Below are 23303 nucleotides of genomic sequence, written 5' to 3'. Positions count from 1 at the left end.
GATGCTACATAGAGCAGATGTGCTCAGGCTCTGCACCCCATCTCCTATTTCAAAATTGGCAGAGAAGCCATCAATGTGATTTGGGAAACAGAATTCACTTAGGTGCCAGTCCTGGCTTCCACTGCTACTGGTCAAATTTGGCTGCTGTTGGCATTTATCCCCTCTGACCTACCAAACAGAAAGAAGAATTTGGCCCTTACAGACTTCCTCAAAGAAGCTTTAAAAGTTGCTGATGAAACTAATAAAATATATTTAACTAGTGGTGTATTCTCTCAAAATAACTCCTCCCTTGTGCGTGGGGGCGTTAAGTCTCATACTTAGCAGAGGGATTACTGCCATCACACATCGTGAGCTGCTTAATTATGCTGTCTGGAAACTCCAAGGTTTCCCAACCAAAACATTAGGAGTGCACTTTTTTCACACTCACAGAAAACTCGTTTGGCAGGCGAGTGGATGACATAGCCCCCATCTCCAAAGCCATGAAGAATCAACTTTTCTTCTTGAAAAAAATGCCAAGAAGTTAACTGTGATCTGTAATGTTTTGATAGCTGGAGTTCATGCTGAGAGGTAACTCAGCAAAATTATTAAGGCAAACCCAAGGTCTGCAGCAGAAGTGGGAGGAAAAACTAGCTCTGACCATGCCCTGCAATAGCAAGGGCGAAATGGAAACCATGACAATATTTTGATTACAGACAATAATGCAACATGTATTATTCTTGGCCCCTTTCTCAGATCATGTCTCAAGTTGATTCCCTACCCTCAGCAGTCAGAGAATACAAAGAATCTCCGGGATTTTCCTGTTGTGAGTATTCGCATTGCTTAGTTTTAAAAAACACCTGACCAAAGCTTCTTTCTTTTGCTGTCAAATACAACAAGCTAGATGGGGAAGCCAAGCTTTTTGTTGCAGACAAAGGCTGATTCACTACCACTGCTATGCCAAAAAGTTTTGGATCTACAGGCTTATCAGATGGATTTGGAACAAATTTCATTCCACTGAGGTTTAATTCACTTATTCACCCTCACTAGAAGAAGTCTCACTGAGTCAGGAGAGTAAGTGAGTTTCATGAACCATATGCTATAAAAGCAAGTATGAAAATAAGGGTGGGCCAGAACCACATCCAGAGAGTCCTCACACAGCACGGACTCAGTAGTCCAAAGCCCCTCATGGAAGAGGTTAGGTATGGGGCAGTGAATCTCAGCCAGCATCTGGGACCCATGATGTCAGTGTCCATTCCCTCTCCAGCACCAACCACTATGGGAAAACTAGAAATGCTAAGGGCAACCTCAGATTTCATTTTTTTAAATTCTATCCTTTCCCCCTATGTAGCTCTGTCACAGTTTGGGGGTAACTGCACCTCTGATTCCCCTTCATGGTCTGCTCAAGGAATTCCCTCTTGGGTCTCAGAGCTCTAGCTGTCACCTCTCTCTTGTGACTCTTTTCTTTCTGACCAAGGGTTTAGACTCACAGCTTCTTTGCACTTCACTGTGTTTATCCCAGCCGGTCTGACTACTCTCCAGCCCCTGTGCTTTGCTTCCGCTCCAAAGGCTATGCCAGCAGTTGCCAGTAACCAAACAGCTTTTCCAAAGGTGGAGGAAAGAGGTTCTCTGCCCACAGCAAAGTACATGATTTTAGGATAAAAGCTTTACAGAGAAAGCATATAAAACCATAACAAGGTCTAATGCAGATTTAAGCTTACCAGTGCCTCCCCCTCCCTCACTCCTAGGGAGTCCCTGGCAGGTTCCAGTCCTTCCAACCCTTCGGCAGGACAAAAGGCATGTCATCTTTTTTTATCAAAATGAAGATCTCTCTGTCAGTTCAAGCTGACCCTTTACCCAGGCTCTTCCTTTGTCTTCTGGGGCTCTTGAACCCAGCCAGAATCAGTATATCCAAACCCCCTCAGGGGGTGGCAAGCTAGATGGGGAGCTAGGAGGCAAGCATCTCTTGACCTGTTTACTGTTCCCAGGGTTTGCAGTAATTACCCACCACTGTTTTTATTTCCTGGAGGTGCTGCAATAGCCCTCCCCCATGGCATAGAATACAATCCCTAGCCAACAGAGATACCTATAACCTGTACAGAGAACATTCATGAGGTGAATACTATAGTCTCAAGAAAGATATGCCTGTGTTTGTCTTATCTGTCACAGCCCCTTCTGGGGGCACCTCTGCTCTACCAAGAGTGGTAGAGCTCCTTATTCTGCCCTCCTCGAAGGCTCAGCGACCAACCTTTGGACCAAGAGGTTGTTTGTGTTCACTGCTTCGGCCTAGTGCTTGGGTGCATAAACTAATAGACAGCTCAATGACCTCTAGGACATTATTATATATACAGGAAATCAAGGGCCAAAAGATAAGGATAAAAAAACATTTTATCCCTTGACAGGACAGGGATAAATTAAAAGCAGGGAAAGGGAACAGGTAAGGGAAGTTGGGATATTAAATAAGTAACCAGCTAATCCCACACTAATAAACACTAAATATCAACTAATCAGGTAAAAACAACAAAAATGCTTCAAGGTCTCCCCACAGGCTTTAGCTGTTTGTGGAACTAGAGCTCACTGTGAAGGTCTAGGGTCCCTTACTGGATATAGGCCTGGCTTACTGGGTGTAGGTTGGCTACCCCAACACTGGGAAGCCCAACAGCTCTCCCATTCAGGTGAAGGAGGTCCCTGGTAGCCTCAAGCCCTGACCACCATGGCTCCTGGAACTGGGTGGGGGAGTCTATTGGCTTAGCTGGCAGCTAGTCCTTACAGGTATAGTGGCGTCTTGGGGCTCAGTCTCTCCATTGTATAGCTGGGGCTTTGGTCACTATCAAGCTTTTGGGCTGAGAGAAACAAAATGACATCTCCCCTGCTGCTGCAGGAAGCAACTCCAGGGCTGCTTCTCCTCCAGCTGCTGTAAGTTGATGACCTGCAGCCAGCTCTCACAAATACTGTCCCTGTCTGGGCTCAGCTCACATATTGGGCAAGTTCAGCCACATGCAGGCTCACTGAGGTCGGAAGTCCATTCATATCAATAGAAGTCAGGCACCAAAATATTATCTTGTTAACCTTCCCCAAAGCTCTTAGTCCTATTCTGTGCAAAGTGATGTGATAGTGCTAATCAGGGATTTATGACATTTGGAGGCGCTGGGAGGAGCCATGTTTTCCACAGGCCTGCCCCCAAATGCTAAGGTGAGCTACACCTCATTAAACTCATAAGTAGCCGCTGTGACCCAGCACCACAGTTTTACTGGTTCTTATTTGTTGATAGGGGCCAAATGAATTTTGAACCCTCCATCAGCAAATCTCTTTCATGTGTGCCTTACCCACAGGAGGGGGATTAGGGTCTGATCAGTTGCCAGCTTTGTAATATTTAAATACTGGGCACTCCAGAAGAAGTGCCAGAACCTTCCCTGCCCTGCCTCTTCCCCCACAAAGCCCCACCCCTGCCCTTTCACCCTGAGGTCCCACTCCTAAGGCCCTATCTCTTCCCCCAAGATCCTGCCCTGTCATTCACTCCTCTTCCTCTTCCTCTCCCCCCTCCCCCCTCCCTTCCCCCCCCCCCCCCCCCCCCGTCGTCGCTTGCTGCTCTTCCCTCTCTGCTTCCCCCCACCACCCGCTCCCCTCTGCTCAGATCAGGAGGGACTCGCCTGCAGTGCCGGGACTGGGAGTTGCAGCTGCTCAGTGCAGGCAGGATGTGGCCCCAGCTGTGTAGGGGCTGGTATGGGTGATGATCTGCCTCCTCCATGCCTCTCCTATCCACACTAACCAGCCTTTGGGGTTCAGTCAGTAGTACTGACTGGACACCGTCAGGTTCCCCTTTCGACCGGACTTTCTAGTCAAAAACTGGACACCTGGCAACCCTAAAAAGCCTATAGAAATCAATAGAAAGAGTGCTATTAACTTGGATGGGCTTTGGAGGAGGGCTTGAGTCCTCAAAAAAATACCCTAAGCATGAGGGTTTATTCTGAAAGGATGTTCCTTTTTATTCTTACACAAATTTCAATGACAACAGCAAGAACTATATGAGACTGAATGGAAAATGTTGAAAGGCCATCTGGTTTTCTATTGGTTTCCTACACCAAGTGGGAAAAAAAGGGTGTGTCACAGGAAAGGGGTTTCTGGAATCTTCCCAACCTCCACCCCAAAAATACTTTCCTAGCACAACTCCTTGTTTGCATGTTACACATACATGGCTCCTACATGGCTTTGGCCAGTGGACCTCATCCCCTACCCCTCCACTTCATCAGCAGGTGTTGGTGAAGGGACTTCACTTAGACTTCACTGGCACTACCCAAATTTCAAATTCATACGTATTATTTTCTAATCATTCATTTCAAATCAACAGGCATTGTAATATCACCAGTTGGACACTTGTTTCAGATGGAAGTGAAGTTAAGCAGGCAGTGAGGTCTTTAGAATAGAATCCCCTAAATTAATAGCCCATTTATGAGACCTTTAACTGTAAGCACTGGTTTATTAATAAACGTATTCAAAATCTCACATAATGAGATGAAATGAACTATAAAAAGTTTAAATCAGCCTATTATAAGTCACCATGCCCATGCCTAGTTTAATGAAAAACTGTTTCCAATCTCTTTTTTATCATTATAGTTCTGAAGTTTTAAACCTACATAATAATTCCCCCAGGTTTTTTTAACAAAATTCAAAATATTTTACTCATAATTATGCACAGCCTTTAATCTCAATGGCTTTGCTCTGAACAAGAAAATGCTAAGATTTAGCCTAGATGGCTGGTTTTAATTTAGGTTAATTGTTTGTATTGCATCTAGAAATTCATGTCTCAGGCAATGTAATTTTATAAAGCCAGAAAGGAAGAAAGAAGAAAGCTGAAATGCTGCTTGCTCACACACATCTTTGTCTGTAACTAACCAAATAAATAATGTGAATTCAGTACATATTTCAGCTAAAGTCTATTGCAAATATTTCCATGCTCTTTGAAGGCCATCTGGTCTAACATTGCCCCTGACACAAGGCTCCCAACTATTGAGCAAACATTTCCAAGATGAGCATCTTTATTATGGGCTAGATTCTGATACCCTTACTCAAGCAGCTCCTTACTCTGGGAGTAGTCCCATTGACTTCAATAATACTACTCATGGAGTTGTAATGGCCAGGACAAAGACAGCTGGACCAGTAATGTCTGCTGGGTCGGGGTCAAAAGCAGGAGTCTAGACTAGCTACCAAGTCATCAGGAAATGGGCATCAGAGTGAAGGAAGGCCAGGTTCGAAGGCAAGAGTCAGGAGCAAGACGGGACAAAATATGAGGTCTGAGGCTGTAGCAAGCCAAAGTCTGCATTGTGGCTCAGATGCTTCCTGGACCAGCTTCCTGGTTTAAAAAGTTGGTGTGGGTTAATCAGGGGGCTGCAGGGTTCCATTGCACTGGCCTCTTCAGGCAGTACTTCCTGAAGTGCCCAACCCTCCAGTAACTGTTGGGTGTTGCTTTGCCTCATTCCCCAGTGGCAACATAGAGGTATCAGTCAGCCAAGACCCTCTAACCCCAGGTTCTAGACACAGAAATCCTTACAGAAGTAAGGTACTATTCAATGTGAATAAGGCTAGCAGATCTGACCCTTAATCAACATCTTAGAATAATACTTGCCTGTTTTTGGTTCCAAATCATAATTAAGATGGAAAATATCTTGTATGAGCCCAGTTCTGTGAGGTACTGATTACCCTCCATTCCCTTTGTCTTTAACGGCAGTTGAAGGGGCTCAGCACCTCAGAAGAGAAGCTCTGTCATCCTGTTGCAGAATCAGGCCCGAAATGAACAGGGCAATAATAAACATTATGTGGCTTCAAATCCTAAAAGCTATGGCCTGCTTCCATGGAATTCATGTGTTATTTATGCAGCAAACAAAACATACAATGTCCTTTTATGCAGTGTTTACTGTACACATAAATTACTTGTGTCTTCAGTTTATCAAATTCTCCATGGGCAAATGGTTCCACCAGTTTATTCTCTTTTGTGCTATGTAGTTTCCTGAAATCACCTTTTGTCCTTCTAGCAACCATTTTTGTAGAAGCAGAGCACTATCGTGGTTCTTTAACCCTTACGTGAAAAGGTAAAGAGCCCACTATCTTGCTAAATTTCTAGGGACCTGCTGGTAAGGGTATGACAAATTGCCATTCCAAGGTGTAGCAGGCTCACCTTCTATATCTTCTTGCATCTGGTTTCCTCCATAGATGGGCCTATTGCATGGCAGTATATAATACTGATGCCATATATCCATACTCAGGTCCTAGAGCAGATTTTTCTCTTATCTTTTTCTGAGCCTGGACATTCCCATTCCATTGAAAACTTTAGCCCATACAAAAGTAGAAGGATCTCAGGCTATATGATCATAATGATACCTTCTGGGCTTGAAATCTATCAAGACTATAATGGAAACTATTTTGCGACCCTTATGTACAGTGGGTGCTACCACCTGCTCACTATCATTTGTCCACAAGCAAAAAAATAGCATTAATGCATTATTTAGGTTGAGAAATCAAGCCCTCAGAAGTTAGGAAATTCCATAAGCAATGGTACTCCTCGACAGTTAATCTAGCCACACTCAAATCCTATACTTCTTATTAAATATGTTAAAAACATAGGGCCAGATCCTCAGCTGGCTTTGATGGAACTGTGCTGATTTACACAAACTGAAGAGCTGTCCCAGAAACAATACTATGTTAATGTTTATATTTTACAAGAAAAAAAGCAGAAATATCTATGCAACAAGGGGCTGTTAATGTTACCTTGGGGTGGGGTGGGAGTGGCAATGGGGTATTGAGGCTTTCACTTGTTCAGATTTAGCCCATTTCAAATAATGAGTAAGATGTGACTGTTGTTTGATGACTTATATATGGTCTCAGTCCAATTCCTAAAGAAAAAATGTCCTCACCACAAAAGAACATAACCAGGATTGGCACTAGCTGGCATTCTTCTTGGCAATCTCAGCACAGAGACTGTCACCAGGAGGATGCCTCCTGAGCCAACAGCCCCTGCCTCAGTTTCCCCCTTCAAGGGGCTTTCTCCATGATTCATAGACACTTTTGTCCATTCACACGCTTCTCAGGTTCCGATTTGTTAAATTAACAAACATTCAAAATAAAGTTTTCCAGTCTTTCCTCAAGTCCACCTCGTTACATCCCTATCAGGTCACTCCTATGCTTTTCCTGCCTGTAGTCTCACTCTGCAAACCCCAGGTGCCTCTGCTGGAGCCTACTCTTACCCATCAGCCTCAATAATCTGTTCTGTTCTCCCTGAGAACACTCTGAGAACTCTCACTCTGCAGTTTCCTGCTGCTCTTTATAGGAGAATCAGGTGATCCTTGCTCAGGTGTGCCTCATTAGAAATCAGGGTTGGCTAACCACAGGCCTCTAGCCCATAAAGTGCCAAGTCACCCTGTTACAGAGAGCAAGGATTGAATGGGCCACAGAGACTGAGCTACTATCTCACCCCTAGCAGTGGTCTCTCCAGATTAGGATGACGGCCCATTGACATTGCTACTGTTATCTGCTATGTGGCTAACTGGAGGACTTTAGGTTGGACTTTTCAGTGTCGGCCTAAATCTGCTCCCACTGAAATCAATGATAAAACTCCCCCCATTAATATGCTACCCTCAATCGAGCATCTTTCATGAGCACTTCCTTTTTTTTTTTTTAATTTCAGAAAATCTGCACTACTGCCATGTGTACTTCATCTTTGCCTTTCAAACATGTATGCACTAAACTCACATTAGTGGTGCTTTATTTAAAGCAATAACTGTCTCTTATCACCAGGGAGTGACTGTGATATTCTGAACAGATAATATAACAGTAAAAGATGGGGAACCATTTCCATAGTTCTCTTCTGGGAGCTATTTTGGACCTGACCCTGCATCTACTGAAGTTCATGGCAAAACTCCCATTGACTGCAGTGGGTGCAGGATCAAAGTCTTTATCCTTCTAGATTTTCAGAACAGAAAGAGAATTTTAGACAATAACTGAAATATAAAATAAAACAATCAAAACCTTACAATCTATCATGAAATTATTATTCCTTTATTTAAATATTTGAAGACACATATGGTTCAGCTGATTCAATGCTCCATGGACTTCGACAGAGCTATACTAATTTATATTAGCTGAGGAACTTGTCCATAAAACTTATAGTTTGGAATTGGTAAAATGCGTTACGATGGAAGAGTAGAAACCTAGTTGAATGAAACTCTACTCACAGGGAAACAAAGTGAAAGTCTCATACTGTTTCAGTGCATTGAAACATGACAGCTGTATGTCTCGTTACTGTGGACTTCTGCATATAGGGTAAAATTCACAGCACAAACGCTGAGTATAAGTCTACACGGAGGTGGAGAGAGTGGGGAGAGAATCTATCTTTATATCTTAAGTGTTTATATTGAATCAATTAGTATAGTCTCTAAGCATGAAAATATCTAGAATACACCCACAATCCCACTAGAGAAGTGTAGGGTAGTTAGCTATGCTAACTATAGCTGCTGCACTAGCCCTATAGGCTGAAGTGAGGGCACGCAGGGATCACAACATGATGTGGGAATGTGTGGCCATTGTACCCTCAAATCTCGAATCCTCCAAATCCTTGCTGTTTTGATCTTCATAGAGCTGGCACAGCATCTAACTTTGCTATAGACTGGGGTTCAGTCCCTTGGTTTTCACCTTTCATCATTGCCCATCCCCCACACAACAGACCCACAACTGTTGCATTGTAGTGGGAGGCCTTCCACAGACAAATTTCACGTGAATTGATGTCATATTGTGGTATCACAGACAGTTCTACTAAACATGTTGCACATGTCTCACCAGAACTATGTTATACTGTGAAAGCCTTTTATTTCCAAAATTCAATATTAAGCTTGGATTGTCATTTAATATCTATGTAATTCTGGAGTCACCGATAGGTAAGCACCTTAGCTGTATACTTTAGGAACCATAATATAGTTAGTACATAAACTAGATGCATCTTTAGTTCTCTGCAGTACCTCCAAATGTTACAAACATTTCTTGAAGTATCTTTCTTTTTTTAACACTCTAAAAATGTGAGGACATGTTCCAATAGCAGGTTTACATTGACTACTGTCACTAACTATAGAAGCTCCAAACCTGAATACCCATTTGTGAACCACCACCTCCACGGTCTCCTTTAATTAAGGCCTGCTATCCCACAAACTATAGGTTTGTTTCATCCAACCATTCTTTTTCGTATGCAAAATGACTAGGATGGTTTTTATAAAAAAATTCTTATTTTACTGTCTTGCCATGTTAGATTCTCCAATTATTTTAGCTTTTGAACATAAACGTGGGACTATCTTACCTTCCAGGTGATCCACATAGCAATATACATCATAAGTTTCATTGGGAAGACGGAATCCGTATGTTCTAACTCCTTCCTTTCCCATTTTATCTCCATAGCAGCCAACTCTGGGTTGCCTGATTGGATATCTGGAATACAGTAAGTTAATATTTATTGTTACAGTTCGTTAACATTTTATTGCATTTTAAGTATGAACAGATCAAGCCTATTAATTTGGGGAAATACTCTCAAGAGGCAATTTGAACAACTCACCTAACAGTTTGATCAGACAACCAACCAGCATCACATTGCTCAAATCCATCTTCATATGCAGCTTTCAGCTGATCAGGGTTTGCTATAACAGCACCATTGTCCAGACAAGACTGCTGAGCATGCTGAAAATCCAGGGTATACCTACTAGTTGCGGCACGATAGTGAAACACAACACCTACAAAGACAACAAACGCATGGTAGTGACACAAGTTGCATCACATTTGCCATATTCATTATACAGTAACGTTATCCTGATACAACAATAATTAAAAAAAAATAAGGTGACTCCCTCCTTGTACAATAATAATAACATGCTGTTACAAGATATTCCATGGTAAGTATGATCATGCCTCCTTCTAGTGACTGCCACTAGTGACTAGATAACAGCCTGCTACTACTCAGACTTGGAGAAATTCTTTTAGCTCAAGTGGTAGAAACCTGTGATTTTGGTGAAGAAGGTCCCTGAGTTGATCTCTACATGGTGTCGGTCTCTGCAGCCCAGATTAGTTACAAATATAGTAATACTATTTATAAACATCTGAAGACTGGCCACTTTTTATATTCTATACAATTATATTTTCTTTTATGTACTAAAAATATTACAGGCTACATAAACCTTTCTTGTATTTGGGGATTCCTGATTATGCAATTGGCAGAATTTAGAAATAAAAAAAATAAAAAACTTCAGAGCATTAAAAAAAGTTTTGTTCTAGTTAGGGGCCACTCTGTTCTCAATACAAGTGCAAATCCCCTGACAGCAGCAGCAGCTGCACACGCATATCTAAGAGCAGAACTAATGGATAAATTGCCCTGTTCTGTTCATTGCCTCCCGAAGCATCTGGCACCACTGTCAGAAGACCGGATACTAGGCTAGAGGGACCATTGGTCTAACCCAGTATGTCAATTCTTATGTTCTTATGACTGAAAAAGTGTACTAACATTCAATGGGCAGAAATCATTTTTTATTACTATTCAAGATCATTCATCCCCTATTGCCATGCCTTTAAAGTTAAACAACAATGGATGCTGCATGATGATCTTTGAAAAATACTATATAGTAGAACCTCACTAATCACAAGTCCAATAGCAAGGATTTTTAATTAATCTGTAAATTTGGGGGTCATACCCTATGACTGGAGAATTGCTAATTCTCAGCTATTAATTCTCAGCTATAAAAAAGTGACATAGGAAACTACATGCCTGTTAGTTTGACCTCAATTGTATGAAAGGTCTTGGAAGAAATTTTGAAAGAGAAAGTAGTTAAGGACAGAGAGGTAAACAGTAATTGGGATAACATACAACATGGCTGTACAAAAGGTAGATCATACCAGACCAACCTGATCCCTTTCTTTGAGAAGATAACTCATTTTTTAGACAAAGGAAATGCAGTAGATCTAATCAACCTGGATTTCAGTAATACATTTGATACAGTTGCACATGGGAAATTATTCATTAAATTGGAGAGGATGGGGATAAATATGAGACTTGAAAGGTGAATAAGGAACTGGTTAATGGAGAGACTACAATGGGTCATACTGAAAGGTGAACTGTCAGGCTGGAGAGAAGTTATTAGTGGAGTTCCTCAGGGATTGGCCTTGGGACTAATCTTATTTTACATTTTCATTAATGAATTTGGTACAAAAAGTGGGAGTGTGCTAATAAAATTTGAGGATGACACAAAGTTAGGGTTGCCAATATTGAGGAGGACTAGAATATCATGCAAAAAGACCTGGATGACCTTGAAAACTAAAGTAAAAGAAATTAGATTAAATTTAATAATGCAAAGTCATGCACTTAGGGACTAGCAACAAGAATTTTTGCTATAAACTGGGGATTTATCAGTTGCAAGTGACAGAGGAGGAGAAAGACCTGGGTGCAATTGGTGGTTCATAGTAATTCTGTGATCAACCAATGTGATAATGGTCATGAAAAAGGCTAATGCAATCCTAGGCTGCATCAAGGAAAGTATTTCCAGTACATATAGAGATGTGTTAGTACCATTGTACAACGCACTGGTAAGACCACTTCTGGAATACTGTATACAGTTCTGGTCTCCCATGTTTAAGAAAGATTAATTCAAACTGGGACGGGGCAGACAAGGGCTAGTAGGATGATCAGAAAACTGGAAAACCTACCTTACAAGACGAGACTCAGGGAGCTTGACTTATTTAGCCTAACCAAATGAAGGCTGAGGTGAGATATGATTGTTCTCTATAAAGACATCAGAGGGATAAATACCAGGAAGGGAGAGGAGTTATTTAAGTGCCAATGTTGACACAAGAACAAACTGGCCATCAACAAGTTTATGCTTAAAATTAGATAAAGGTTTCTAACCAGTGAAATCCTGGAAGAGCCTTCCAAAGGGAGCAGAAAACCTAATTAGCTTCAAGTCTGAACTTGATAACTTTATGGAGGGGATGGTATGGTGGGACTACAATGGCATGTGGCCCATTGGTGACCCCAATCCCCAACAGCCAGAGATTGGACACAAGATGGAGAGGGCTCTGAGTTACTATAGAGAATTCTTTCCCAGTTATCTGCCTGGTGTGTCTTGCCCACAAACTCAGGGTCTAACTGACTGCCATATTTGGGGTTGGGAAGGGATTTTCCCTGGGTCAGATTGGCAGAGACCCTGGGAGCTTTTTGCTTTCCTCTGCAGCATGTGGCATGGGCCAGTTGCTGATTTAAACTAGAATAAATGGTGGATTCTCTGTAACTTGAAGTTTTTAAACCATGATCTGAGGACTTCAGTAACTCAGACAGAGGTTATGGGTCTATTACAGAAGTGGGTGGGTGAGGTTCTGTGGCCTGTGATGTGCAGGAGGTCAGACAAGATGATCACAGTGGCCCCTTCTGGCCTTAAAGTCTAGGAATCTATGAATGTATACCATCTATGGTTCAAATTCATACCTCTGATTAAGACAATTAATTCCACAGAAGTCACTGAAATTCCACCAGATCTGAATTTGGCCTCATGGGCAAAATCATTTCTAAAAATTATAGAACTACTTTAATCTGCACTTTACTAATTTGTTCACTTTCGAGTTCATACAGAAAATAATGGTCTTTTCCCACTTCTCAGCAAAGTTTTAATGGCAAAGAACTGTAGTGAAATCTCATATTACGAAGGCTCCATCATTTTTCATAATATAGTAGAGTACATTAATTAGTACATAATTAAATATTACAATAAAATTAAAATTTCAAAATAGAAGAACTAGCACATTGTGTAATATATTTACCTTGCTTTTTTATTAAATGCACAGATTTATTTGCTAGTTCATAACTCTTTGTAATGTGCAATGATTTGGTCCCATTAAAATGTTTGAGTTTGACTTTCACCTCCGATGTGACAATTTCTACTTCCATATCCTCATTTCTATTACTCACCCTGCCATTAGTCCTAAGATCCTCATTACCCTTATTAAAAAAGGAGGCAAAGTATTTGTTTAGGTGTTGGGCCATGCCTAGATTATCTTTAATCTCCTCCCCATCCTCAGTGCTTAGAGGTCTCACTTCTTCTTTCATTGGTTTCTTTTTATCTATATGGCTATAGAACCTTTTACTATTGGTTTTAATTTCCTTTGCAAGGTTCAACTCTGTTTGGCTTCTGCATTTCTCACTTTTCCCCTATACTTTCTGACCTCCAAGAGGCAGCTTTCCTTGCTGACCCTTCTCATCTGCCATTCCTTGTAGACTTTCTACTTTCTCATAATAACTTGTATGAGAAGCTTGTTCATCCAATTTGATCTGCAAGCATTCCCTATGAATTTTTTCCCCTTGCTTGGGATGCAGGTTTCAGCTAGCTTTGCAGCTTTGACGTAAAGTAAGTCCAAGCCTCCTCCCACATTCAGATCCTTGAGTTCTTCAGTTCAGTCTGTTTCCTTAAATAATTCCCTTAGTTTTTTTAAAGTTTCCTCTTTGGAAATCAAGGACCGTAGTTGCAGACCTGTTTTTGTTTATCCTTCCATTCAGTTTAAGCTGAATTAGCTCATTTCTCTTCCCTTGACATGTTTTACTGAGGAAATTTTCCAGTAAATAAAAAAATCTTGTGTAAAACACCCTAATCCTTTCTACATCAATTAATTTAATGGCACAAACAGAGAACAGGATCAGAATCTGGTCTCCATTGCAGCAGCGTATATGCACCATGGAAACAATGGAAGTTCTTCAAATATCTTCAGGTCTGGCCAAGCTGTGTTTGACACGGGACCTAAGTGGGACAAGACCCTGACACAACTCCCATGCTGGGAAGGAGCTAAGCTGGCACAGTGTACTACACTACACTAGCGTTATGTCCCCTAGGAATTGCCCTAACTTGGAGAATTTACTGCTGTCCAGTTAGGGAAGATTTACAGGCCATTTGCGCTTCCTGAGCGGTACAAACATGTCGGGCTTTGGCTTTGTGGATCATTTCTGTGCATGGTCTCTAACCACAATCCCAACAAGCACACGCCCAGAGTGGCATGCAGAGGAATACTGCAGAGCTCTGCCTTGAGATACCCACACAGGCATGGGACAGTGTGACAGAGGGCTATTAGCAGCTATAAATGCAGACCCTAGTAATGTAGAACACCCAGGACACTGGGTTACTCCTGGGAGAATTCTGCACCACTGCACATGTGCAGAATTTATGTCCCCTGCAGATTTCTTTGCTTCCCCACAGAAAAATGAATTTCTGACAGGGAAGCAAAGGGAAGTCACAAGAGCAGTCATACAACCCTCCCCAGCAGTATGTTTCAGGTGGCCAGGGCAGCCAGCAGAGAGGTAGATCACAGGGCAGGGGGCAGGACCGGGGAAGACTGCTGGCTCCTACCCTTATGCTGGGCTCAACTGCTAGTTCCAGATGGGCTGGGAAGGACGGGACTTCCTCTTCCCTGTACAGCATCCGGGGCCAGGTCAGACCCACCCCCAGCTGCAGGAAGCTCTGCAAACTCTCCCCCCCTTCCTGCACCCATCACTCCTCAGCTGCAGGGGGCAGGATCCCTGTACAGGAGGCTGCTCCCCCATCCACCCAACCCCTGTGCATCTAGACCCCTTCATACCCAGACCTTCCTGATGACCCTCACCAGACTCAGAAACACTCCCCTCCAATAAGCCCACTCCCCCTGCACATGGACCACCCTGATGATCCACCCACACCTGGATCCCCACACCACCAAGCCCCAACCAGCTGCACCTGGATCTCCACACCACTCCCCCAGCATCTGGAACTCTCACTGAGCCCCAGCACACCCAACCACTGAGCCCCAACCACCTTCACATGGACCCTCCTGCCGAGTCCAATCATTGTTGCATCAGAAACCCCAAACAAGCCTCTGTGCACCAGATCGCACCCCCCCCCAGATCCCCCACTGAGCTGCCCATGCCCAGACTGCCCCACACAGAACCCTCTCAACCCACACCTGGATACTCTCACACTAAACTCCTCTCCACTTGGATTCTGCCTTGCTGAGTCTGCCTGACATACTTGGTGCTGTCAGGGTTGGGTGCAGCCTCACTGCTGAGTACATATCCCAGGTGGGAGCTGCACAGTAATCTCCCACTTCCGTGCAGCCAGTGGCCTGTGCTCCCCAATGCCATGATGAAGCCTCCACATTTATTTGACAAATAAAATTTGCAGAATTTTAAAATATTGTGTGCAGAATTTTCATTTTTTGGCACAGAATTTTTAATGTTTTGGCACAGAATGGCATCAGAAGTACTGGGTGTAGTTAAAGCAGGAGGGACTTAGATAGCTTGTATTGGAAGGGTAGAAGGGATCATTTGTACCTGTAGGGAGCCTGATGAGCTAATGAGGTAATTAGCTTACCAGCTGGGTAGTTCTGTGAAGAAAGCAAGCAGTGTAAAAGGCTGAGCCAGGAAACCCACTCCACCTGATTGCTGCTATGTTGTAATGTACCTGGAGCATACACAGTAATAAAGACACTGGGTAGACATACCCTGGAGTACTGTGCATGCTGCTTAATTCACAAAGAGGGATTACCAGACAGATTTCCAGAAGTTTAAGCGGGGAGCCTGTTCACAGGCAGCAACAGATTGTTTCTGGTATTTAAAGGAGAAATGCAACCCAACATCCAAGCTTCTGAGGTTTTTAGAAACATACTGCACATTTTATAAGCTATTTTTAAAAACTCTCTTTATGCAGTAATATAGATTGATGCTAAGGGGGCAGAGGTGTATGCTGATTTACACCAGCTGAGGATCTGGCTCAGTGGGTTCTATTCTTAATAGTATGCACTAATGGTCCAGTTTTTTAACAGTATATGTTACTTGATATTGAGTTTATATAGCTCAGTCTGAAAACATGTAAAATGAGAATTATGTGAAATGGTTTGGCTGTCTGGCTGGTTTTTAACCTTCACAAAAATGTCATTTTGACACTGATTTGGATTCATGTCTCACAACAGTCTGCACTTCTGATAGATGGCTGACCTGATCTAAAACCGTTTCACTTCTGTAGATGAACTCTGCCATTCAGTGCAAACAGAAAAAGGCTTGATAAGGCATCAAATACATGGAGAGGTGATGACAGCACTTCATTTTCATTTTTCAAACTTCATTTTGCAGTAAGTACATGAGTGCATTCCTGATGACTGGTCATCTCGCCCCCCATGTCTAAAGTAACAGCTTATTTTTTTTGATTGGTACATGTTGCTAATCACTATAATATCTAAATAAAGCAGTATTTAAGAGTTAATATTGGTGCCAATTTAAAGTAGCTCTCTCGATGTTCAGAGAAAGCCTTTGGTCATTTGTAAGACTTGGACAGGAACTTAGAGAATGCTTTGTTCTCTTCACTCTGATCCAGAAGGTAAACTCCACCTATCCTAGAGGGTAAGACTCTTGCTTTTCAAGTGAGGAGCCAATGGACATAAAGGAGCCTACAGGATGAATAGAGAGGAGAATATCAGTATGTATAAGCCTGTGTAATGGCTATAACAATTAGAAGACCCCCTGGGGCTAAGGAGATTAAATCACAGGACTTCCATTGTTTCAGTTGGACAGGGAGAGAGAAGGCAAAATCCATTGTCCAAGATTTAGCACTTTTAAAAATTTGTAAAGGATTTTCCCGAGTCTATTTGTTTTAAGAAAGAAAAGCCGACAACAAAGTTGTCCTAGGAGCAAATAAAGCAACTGGAAAACAGACTAGAACAGTGCAGTGTTGTCGCTGAACATCTGGCAAACACAATAAGTATAATTACAGGAAGATGCAGCAGTGTCTGTAGGGGAGAGCACTTAAGGAAAGTATTTTGCTGTATCCAAAATTTAAAATAACTCATTTTTGGGTGAGCACAAGAGTGACTTTTAATCAATTACCTGTTTCTTATATTTATGGAGAAAAATTTAAGGAAGGATTTAATTCTTAAGGGAGTAATTTAATTGGAAGAAAACAGATCTGTTGTTTCATACCCCTGGGCTGCAATACTGCTTGGCTATTTGCCAGTGTATTATGCTGCAAAATCCCTGGGTGTTACTAGGAAGGGCTCCAGTAATACAGCTGTCACATTACTGTGGCCTACAAATCAAAGCAGACTGTCAGTGGTGGGCTCATGTCTTTGGAACCTGTGCCCTCCAATAGTCTGTCACAGCTGCATTTGGCAAGCTTCACAGAACACTGAAGGATTTCGTTGGTCGAATGTTTGATTTAACTTTTTAATAATAGGAACTGATGGGAGTGGGGGGGAGTTGTTAAAAAACAGGGGCAGTTCTTTTGTTGACTTGTATCAATGCTAGGTGCCCAAACTATAGAGGACGGGGGGAAAGATTTTCAAAGCTGGCATTGTGGGGAAGCAAACAAAGAGCTCATCTGTCTGGTAAGCACAGTCCTGATTAAGAGGCAGTGTGCAGACATACCTCTAGATGTCTCTCATTTTTGTCCCAAGGTTAACTATGAGCCACACAAATTTGGTGTTGAAAATCATATATATCAGAAATAAAGAATCGCACAATAGAGGTTATAGAAAGAGTCGATTATATGACTGGAGGGAATATCATAGCAGTTTAAGTTTCTCAAATGAATATTTCATTTGTGTCCTTCACTTTAGGGTTTGGCCACAAACAGCATCCTACACATGGGTCTTCATAGCTTGAGTGGGCTGGATACAGAGTTGCATGGCCCAAGCAGGAATACGTTTGGTACTGATTACCAGTATGCAAGGGCAGTGGATCAACGGCTACTCTCCTGTGCACCCAACCTCCTCCTCCTTCCTCAATGCCCCCATTGGGATGGCTACGATCTGTCTGCATAGGGACTAGGGTGACCAGACAGCAAGTCTGAAAAATCAGGACAGGGGGGTGATAGGAGCCTATATAAGAAAAAAGACCCAAAAACCAGGACTGTCCCTATAAAATCGAGACATCTGGTCACCCTAGTAGGGACTATCCAGAGGGCACTATGGGATCTTCTTGCATCCTCTCCACTTTGCTCACACACACAGGAATGTGGACCTGTATCCTTATGGTAAGATCTTTGGCTATTCTTCCAGAGGCTTTGGCATGCTGAAGCAGTTTCAGTCAACTGGAAAGCTATACAGCACACAGGGACTGCTCTTAAATAGGGGAATACTCAGGGAGTGTAAAGCCCCACCCATATGACTAGGGGGGTTGGTAGGGTGCGGCCAGGATGCACAGTCCTCCAGATTTTGGTTTGGATAACTTAAAGCAGTCTTTGGGCTGTATTCCAGAAGCCATTTTGCCAGTCTCAAATCAGAAGCACAGAACCGTGGCTCAAAGCCATCCTTCCCTCTCCTCTCCTGAGCTGCACTAAGCACAAACCTTTAGTCTTTTCAACCAGCTAATTACTTCCCTCCTTTCAGAATAGTTCCCCCTTGTTCCTTTTTACTCCTGGCAGGCATACTGGGGACAGAATCAGAGACCCACTTTGAAAATTCAACCCAGAGACTGTGAGCAGCAGTGGAGAGATGGAGAAGCCTGTTCAGTTAAAAAGAAAGCCTAGGAGGTTAACTTCCAGAAATGATTGGGATATAAGATAGGCAGTTTTAAAAGATTAACTAAAACAGTCTTTCTACAAATGCTGGATTTAAGGGCTAATCAATGAGAGCTCAGATTTCGGAGAGAACAAATTAATTAGATTGCCAACATAAAATCTCCAAGGGCTGAAAGCACAATAAAGTGGCATTATTCCCACATTAGGAGCAACTCCCATTTATTATCATCATAATGCCTGCACCAAAGGAGGGTTTGCATAAAAATGAAAATGTTCAATTGCAATCTCTCACTCCTTTCCTCTTTACATTTACTCTACATCTTTAACAGATGCTTCTCCCCACTATCTAGGTCAGGATTTTAAACTTTTTTTTCCCCATACTTGCTTTCTCTGTTTTTGCCTAATACCTGAAAAGTCTGCCAGTCTTGCAGCTGAAACAAATAAAAACAAATACAACAAGATCCATGGAAACAGCCCCTTCCCCACGCCAGCCAGTGAGACAAGGTCAAGAAGAGAGGCTGCTGAGAGAGGCATTCATTGGTGAGATATAGACAAGAGCAAGAAATCTACAAGGATTCCACCTGCCACCCTGAACCTGCAGGAGCCCCTGGGCGGGTTATGAAAAAAACAGCTGAACTTTCTTTGTAGAGATTTTTCATTTTCTTTTCCATTATATTTGGCCCTACTGTTATATTTTAAAGCCTAATACCATGGTAGGATACAAGAGGGGCCATTTAATAACATATCCTACCATATTCTGAGGAGCATAATAATAAATACTTTGCACTTACATAGCATTTTTATGCACAGATCTCAAAAAGATGGATTATTGTCCACATTTTTTACAAATGGTAAATTGAGGCACCCTCTGGGACCCTCCCCAACTTGTGGAGTCTCACAGCTTGGGGTTCAGCTCAAGCCCAAAAACAGCTACATTGCAATTTTATAGCCCCACAGCCCAAGCCAGGTGACCCAGGCCAGCCGCAGGTCTTTTATTGCAGTGTAGACATACTCACAGAGGCCTGATTTTCTGAACTTCAGAAACCCAAGGTCACACAAAGTTGCTTATGACTGGGCAAATGAGTATGTAGGTATAAAGACAGCCAGTTAAACTGGCTATTTGCATACAAACATATTTGCATGTGGATTTGCAGCAAATGCACATACAAATTAGACATGCAATTACATCCATATATATATATTTTGCAGGCAGCCTTAGGCTTCTGAAGTTTTGAAAAAATCAAGCCCTAAATGTTTTATAGTTTACTTTCAATGACTAGTAGCGGGAGTCCAGGTCTGTATAAACTGTGTTAGGATAATCCTGGATATCCTCCACATGGATAATCCGCAGAGACCTCTCCCTCCTTCCTTTGAAACTGCTGCTTTCACTCACAGCATAGTCCACCACTTGTAACACATGCTCATTTGATGCAAGCGGGATTCATTGGACTTAATATACCTATTAAATCTAGGGGAAGGGCTGAAAAAGGCTATTCAAAAATATATGTTTACTTTTTATACGTATCCACTCAGGAAGCACTAGTCACTTTCTGTATGTTTTATTTTGCATGGGTCCTCCAAGTCAAAACCCAACAAGACAGCTGTCTGAGGTTATTTAAGTACCTTTGCTGGTACTGGAACATAGATTCTATGGCCAAAAGGGACCATCATATGTTCTTTATAACACCTGCCGTAGAACTTCCCCAAATAATTGCTAGAGCATATCTTTAAAAAAAATCCAATCTTGATTTAAAAATTGTGAGTGATGGAGAATCTATCTTGACCCTTGGTAAATTGTTCCCATGATTAATTACTCTTGCTGCTAAACATGTACGCTTGTTTCCAGCTTGAATTTGTCTAGCTCCAACTTGCAGCTACTCAATGATGATTCCCCATTTACAGTTACATTTTGAGACCTATCAGTTAGCCATTTTTAAATCCATTTAATGTGAGCATATTATTTTTATATCATTCTAGTTTTTAATCAAAATGTTTTTAAGATGCATCTGTTTTGAACATTCATTCAAACAAATAGGACATCAGGAATTGCTTGCAACAGTTGGCCAGATCCTTAACTGGTACAATTTCATGTAGTTCAATTAACTTCAGTAGAGCTACACTGCTTCATAGTAAATCTACAAAGCTAGGATCTGACCCGGTATGGTCAGCCACTTCTAACAAGTGTATCAAATTTTATTGGCTGTATCTAATACATCACTGAACACGCTTAATAATGTTGGCATTTAAATAGTAGCAATATATCATAATGATTAACAATAGCAACTTTGATCATTTATAAAATCTTTCTTCCAAAAGAATCCCAGGTTGCTTTACAAACACCCATTTTTTCATGTTCTGTGTGTATATAAATCTCCTCACTGTATTTTCCACTGAATGCATCTGATGAAGTGAGCTGTAGCTCACGAAAGCTTATGCTCAAATAAATTGGTTAGTCTCTAAGGTGCCACTAGTACTCCTTTTTTTTTTTTGGCGGATATAGACTAACACAGCTGCTACTCTGAAACCTATACTTATCCTTTTATCCATCATCCTAAGGGGTTTAGAGCTATCCTGAATGAAATGAAGGAATTCCACCTTCTGAATCACCAGTAACATTTCTTCCAACTAATGGAGAATTTTGCAAATATTTCCCACCATCACTAATATGGGTTCAGCTTCACTGGCATTAGCAATTTTAAATAATCCTAGTATAGAAAAGGCTCTAAAGGTCTCTCATCCAAGAACTGTTCTCAGCTCCACTTAGTTTATAAAGATCTGACAAAAACACAGAGCAAAGTGGTCTAATGTTTATAGGCTTTGCAGTTAACATCCTTTAAGATGAAAAGGAGAAGGTGGCTCAGATGCTATACTAATGAAGAGCATATAAAATGCCACAGGCAGACAACCATTTAAACATGTAAAACTCATCTTCACAACTAGAAGGACGTATGTTTTCTTTTTAAAATAAAAGCATGGGTAACAGCAAATATAGAAAAAATAATCAAAATGTTCAAAGGGCCAAACTTTCAGCTCGGCCACAACAGCTGTACAGTCAAAGGCAAATGCACTCCTCACACCTACAACAAAGAGCATCTGTCTGTGCAAACGGAAGAATGAACAATATGATTTTCCTCTTTTGTACCTGAGCAGGCCGAGTTTTTTCAAAATTTAGACATTTCGATGAAATTTCAAAATATAGAAAAAAATAAGGGAAGTGGGCAATTTTGAAACAAATATTTGTGATCCCCTCTCCTCCCATTTTTCTCCCCCCACCAGATCTAATTTGTGCACTGTTACAAGCTAGCTGGCCCTTCAAGGCTAGCCATACTCAGCGTTGCCTGGGACTTGTACCTAGTGTAACACCAACAGACCCTGTTCATCAGCGGGCAGGATTGAACCAGGGACCTCTGGAGCTTCGTGCATGAGCCAACTGGCTGTTAGCACTTATTTTATCTCTCTCTTTAACTTGTCTCAGTGCTACTAGATGGGACAGAACACCACACGCAGGAGGTGTGTGGGTTACATACTTCCCCTAGCTGAGGAAGCGCAACGGGAGCTTCAGAGTCTTCCCAGTTGAAATCCTGGATGAGCCCCCCCCCTTGTAACACTGACAGATCCTAGTCGGTGACAGGCAGAATCGAAACAGGGACCTCTGGAGCTTAGTGCATGAGCCTCTACCGCAGGAGTTAAAAGCCAACTGGCTGTTAGCTAAGGCTGTAGAGCAGACTCAATTTATCTCTCTCTTTAAGTGGTCTCGGTGCCACTAGACAGGACAGGACAGAACACCACACCCAGGAGGTGTGTGGGTTACACTAGCACCAGCTGGTGGTGATATGGCAACTTAGTGATAATTACTGAATCCAGCTGTGAAAGGGTTAGGAAAAGACTATACAGAGTGGAGAATGCAGTTAGGAAGGGATAGAAAGACCACAGAGAAAGCAGGACTCTCCTGCAGGTTGGAGCAGGCTCTGGCTCCAGCAAGTGGTAGCCCTGAGACAGAGCTTAAATAGGTAGGAACTCAGGTGGAAGGACCCATAGGGAGCAGCATAAGTTCAAGTGGGGAAAGCCCTGGGCTAGAGCCTACAAGGAGTAAGGAGATCCCTAATGGAAGTTGCCAGAGTCCCTGGGAAAGGGAGGCAGGGAAAGAAAGCCTGTTAAGACAAGGAGCAACAAAGGACCAACTCTGAAAGAAGAGGGGAGGCCCTGAGGGAGGGCCAGTGAGAACACTTCAGTGGAGCCTGAGAGGAGTAGAGGGCTTATTAGTCTGGCAGAGAAGGGAGAAGCCAGAGGCCTGCAAACCAAAGAGATGCTGTGTTAAGCACAGGCTGTGGGGAAGCAGCACAAGTGGACTTAAAGGCAGGAAGCGGTCCTGGGAAACAGCAGCATGTCTAAAGAAGCACACCTACCTGCTTAATACAGGATCCTTGGGCTGGAACCCAGAGTAGAGTGTGGGCTCTGGTTCCCCTGCCAGGCCCTGAGGAAGGAACATGCAAGCCCAACTACAGGAGCAAATTAGGCTCCTGTGAGGGAGGGGCAGTAGGAACACTTTAATGGAGCTTGAGAGAGGTGGAAGAACTATTATCTGGACATTTATTTGGATTTTAGGTGTCTTGGCCAGAGGGCTGAGCCATGGAAGACCTGGTGAGAGGTAAATGGCCAGTAGGAGGCACTAGATCAGGATCACAACCTGTGCTGCGGGTGGCGAGTATGGTACCTTACATGTACATAACTGCGGAGTTCCACCACAGCTTTATTTCCCCATTATTGTGGTGAAGGAGGTACTTTGTG

General features: G+C 42.4%; 1 protein-coding gene across 5 annotated transcripts in view; it reads right to left on the bottom strand.

Annotated features, from left to right (window-relative positions):
• VCAN (versican) overlaps positions 1 to 23303 on the bottom strand; it is a 135866-nt gene that overhangs the window by 90999 nt on the left and 21564 nt on the right. For all 5 annotated transcript variants that reach the window (XM_073344417.2, XM_073344418.2, XM_073344419.2 and 2 more), the window contains exons 4-5: positions 9566 to 9740; positions 9314 to 9441 (exon numbers count right to left, since the gene is read on the bottom strand). In XM_073344417.2, the coding sequence (XP_073200518.2) occupies positions 9314 to 9441; positions 9566 to 9740 (303 nt within the window). The remainder of the gene's footprint in view (positions 1 to 9313; positions 9442 to 9565; positions 9741 to 23303) is intronic.

The sequence above is a fragment of the Lepidochelys kempii genome, chromosome 5 (assembly GCF_965140285.1).
Source record: "Lepidochelys kempii isolate rLepKem1 chromosome 5, rLepKem1.hap1, whole genome shotgun sequence".
Lineage (NCBI taxonomy): Eukaryota > Metazoa > Chordata > Testudines > Cheloniidae > Lepidochelys > Lepidochelys kempii.
Note: the sequence above shows the minus strand (reverse complement) of the source record. Positions and strands in the feature narration are given on the sequence as shown.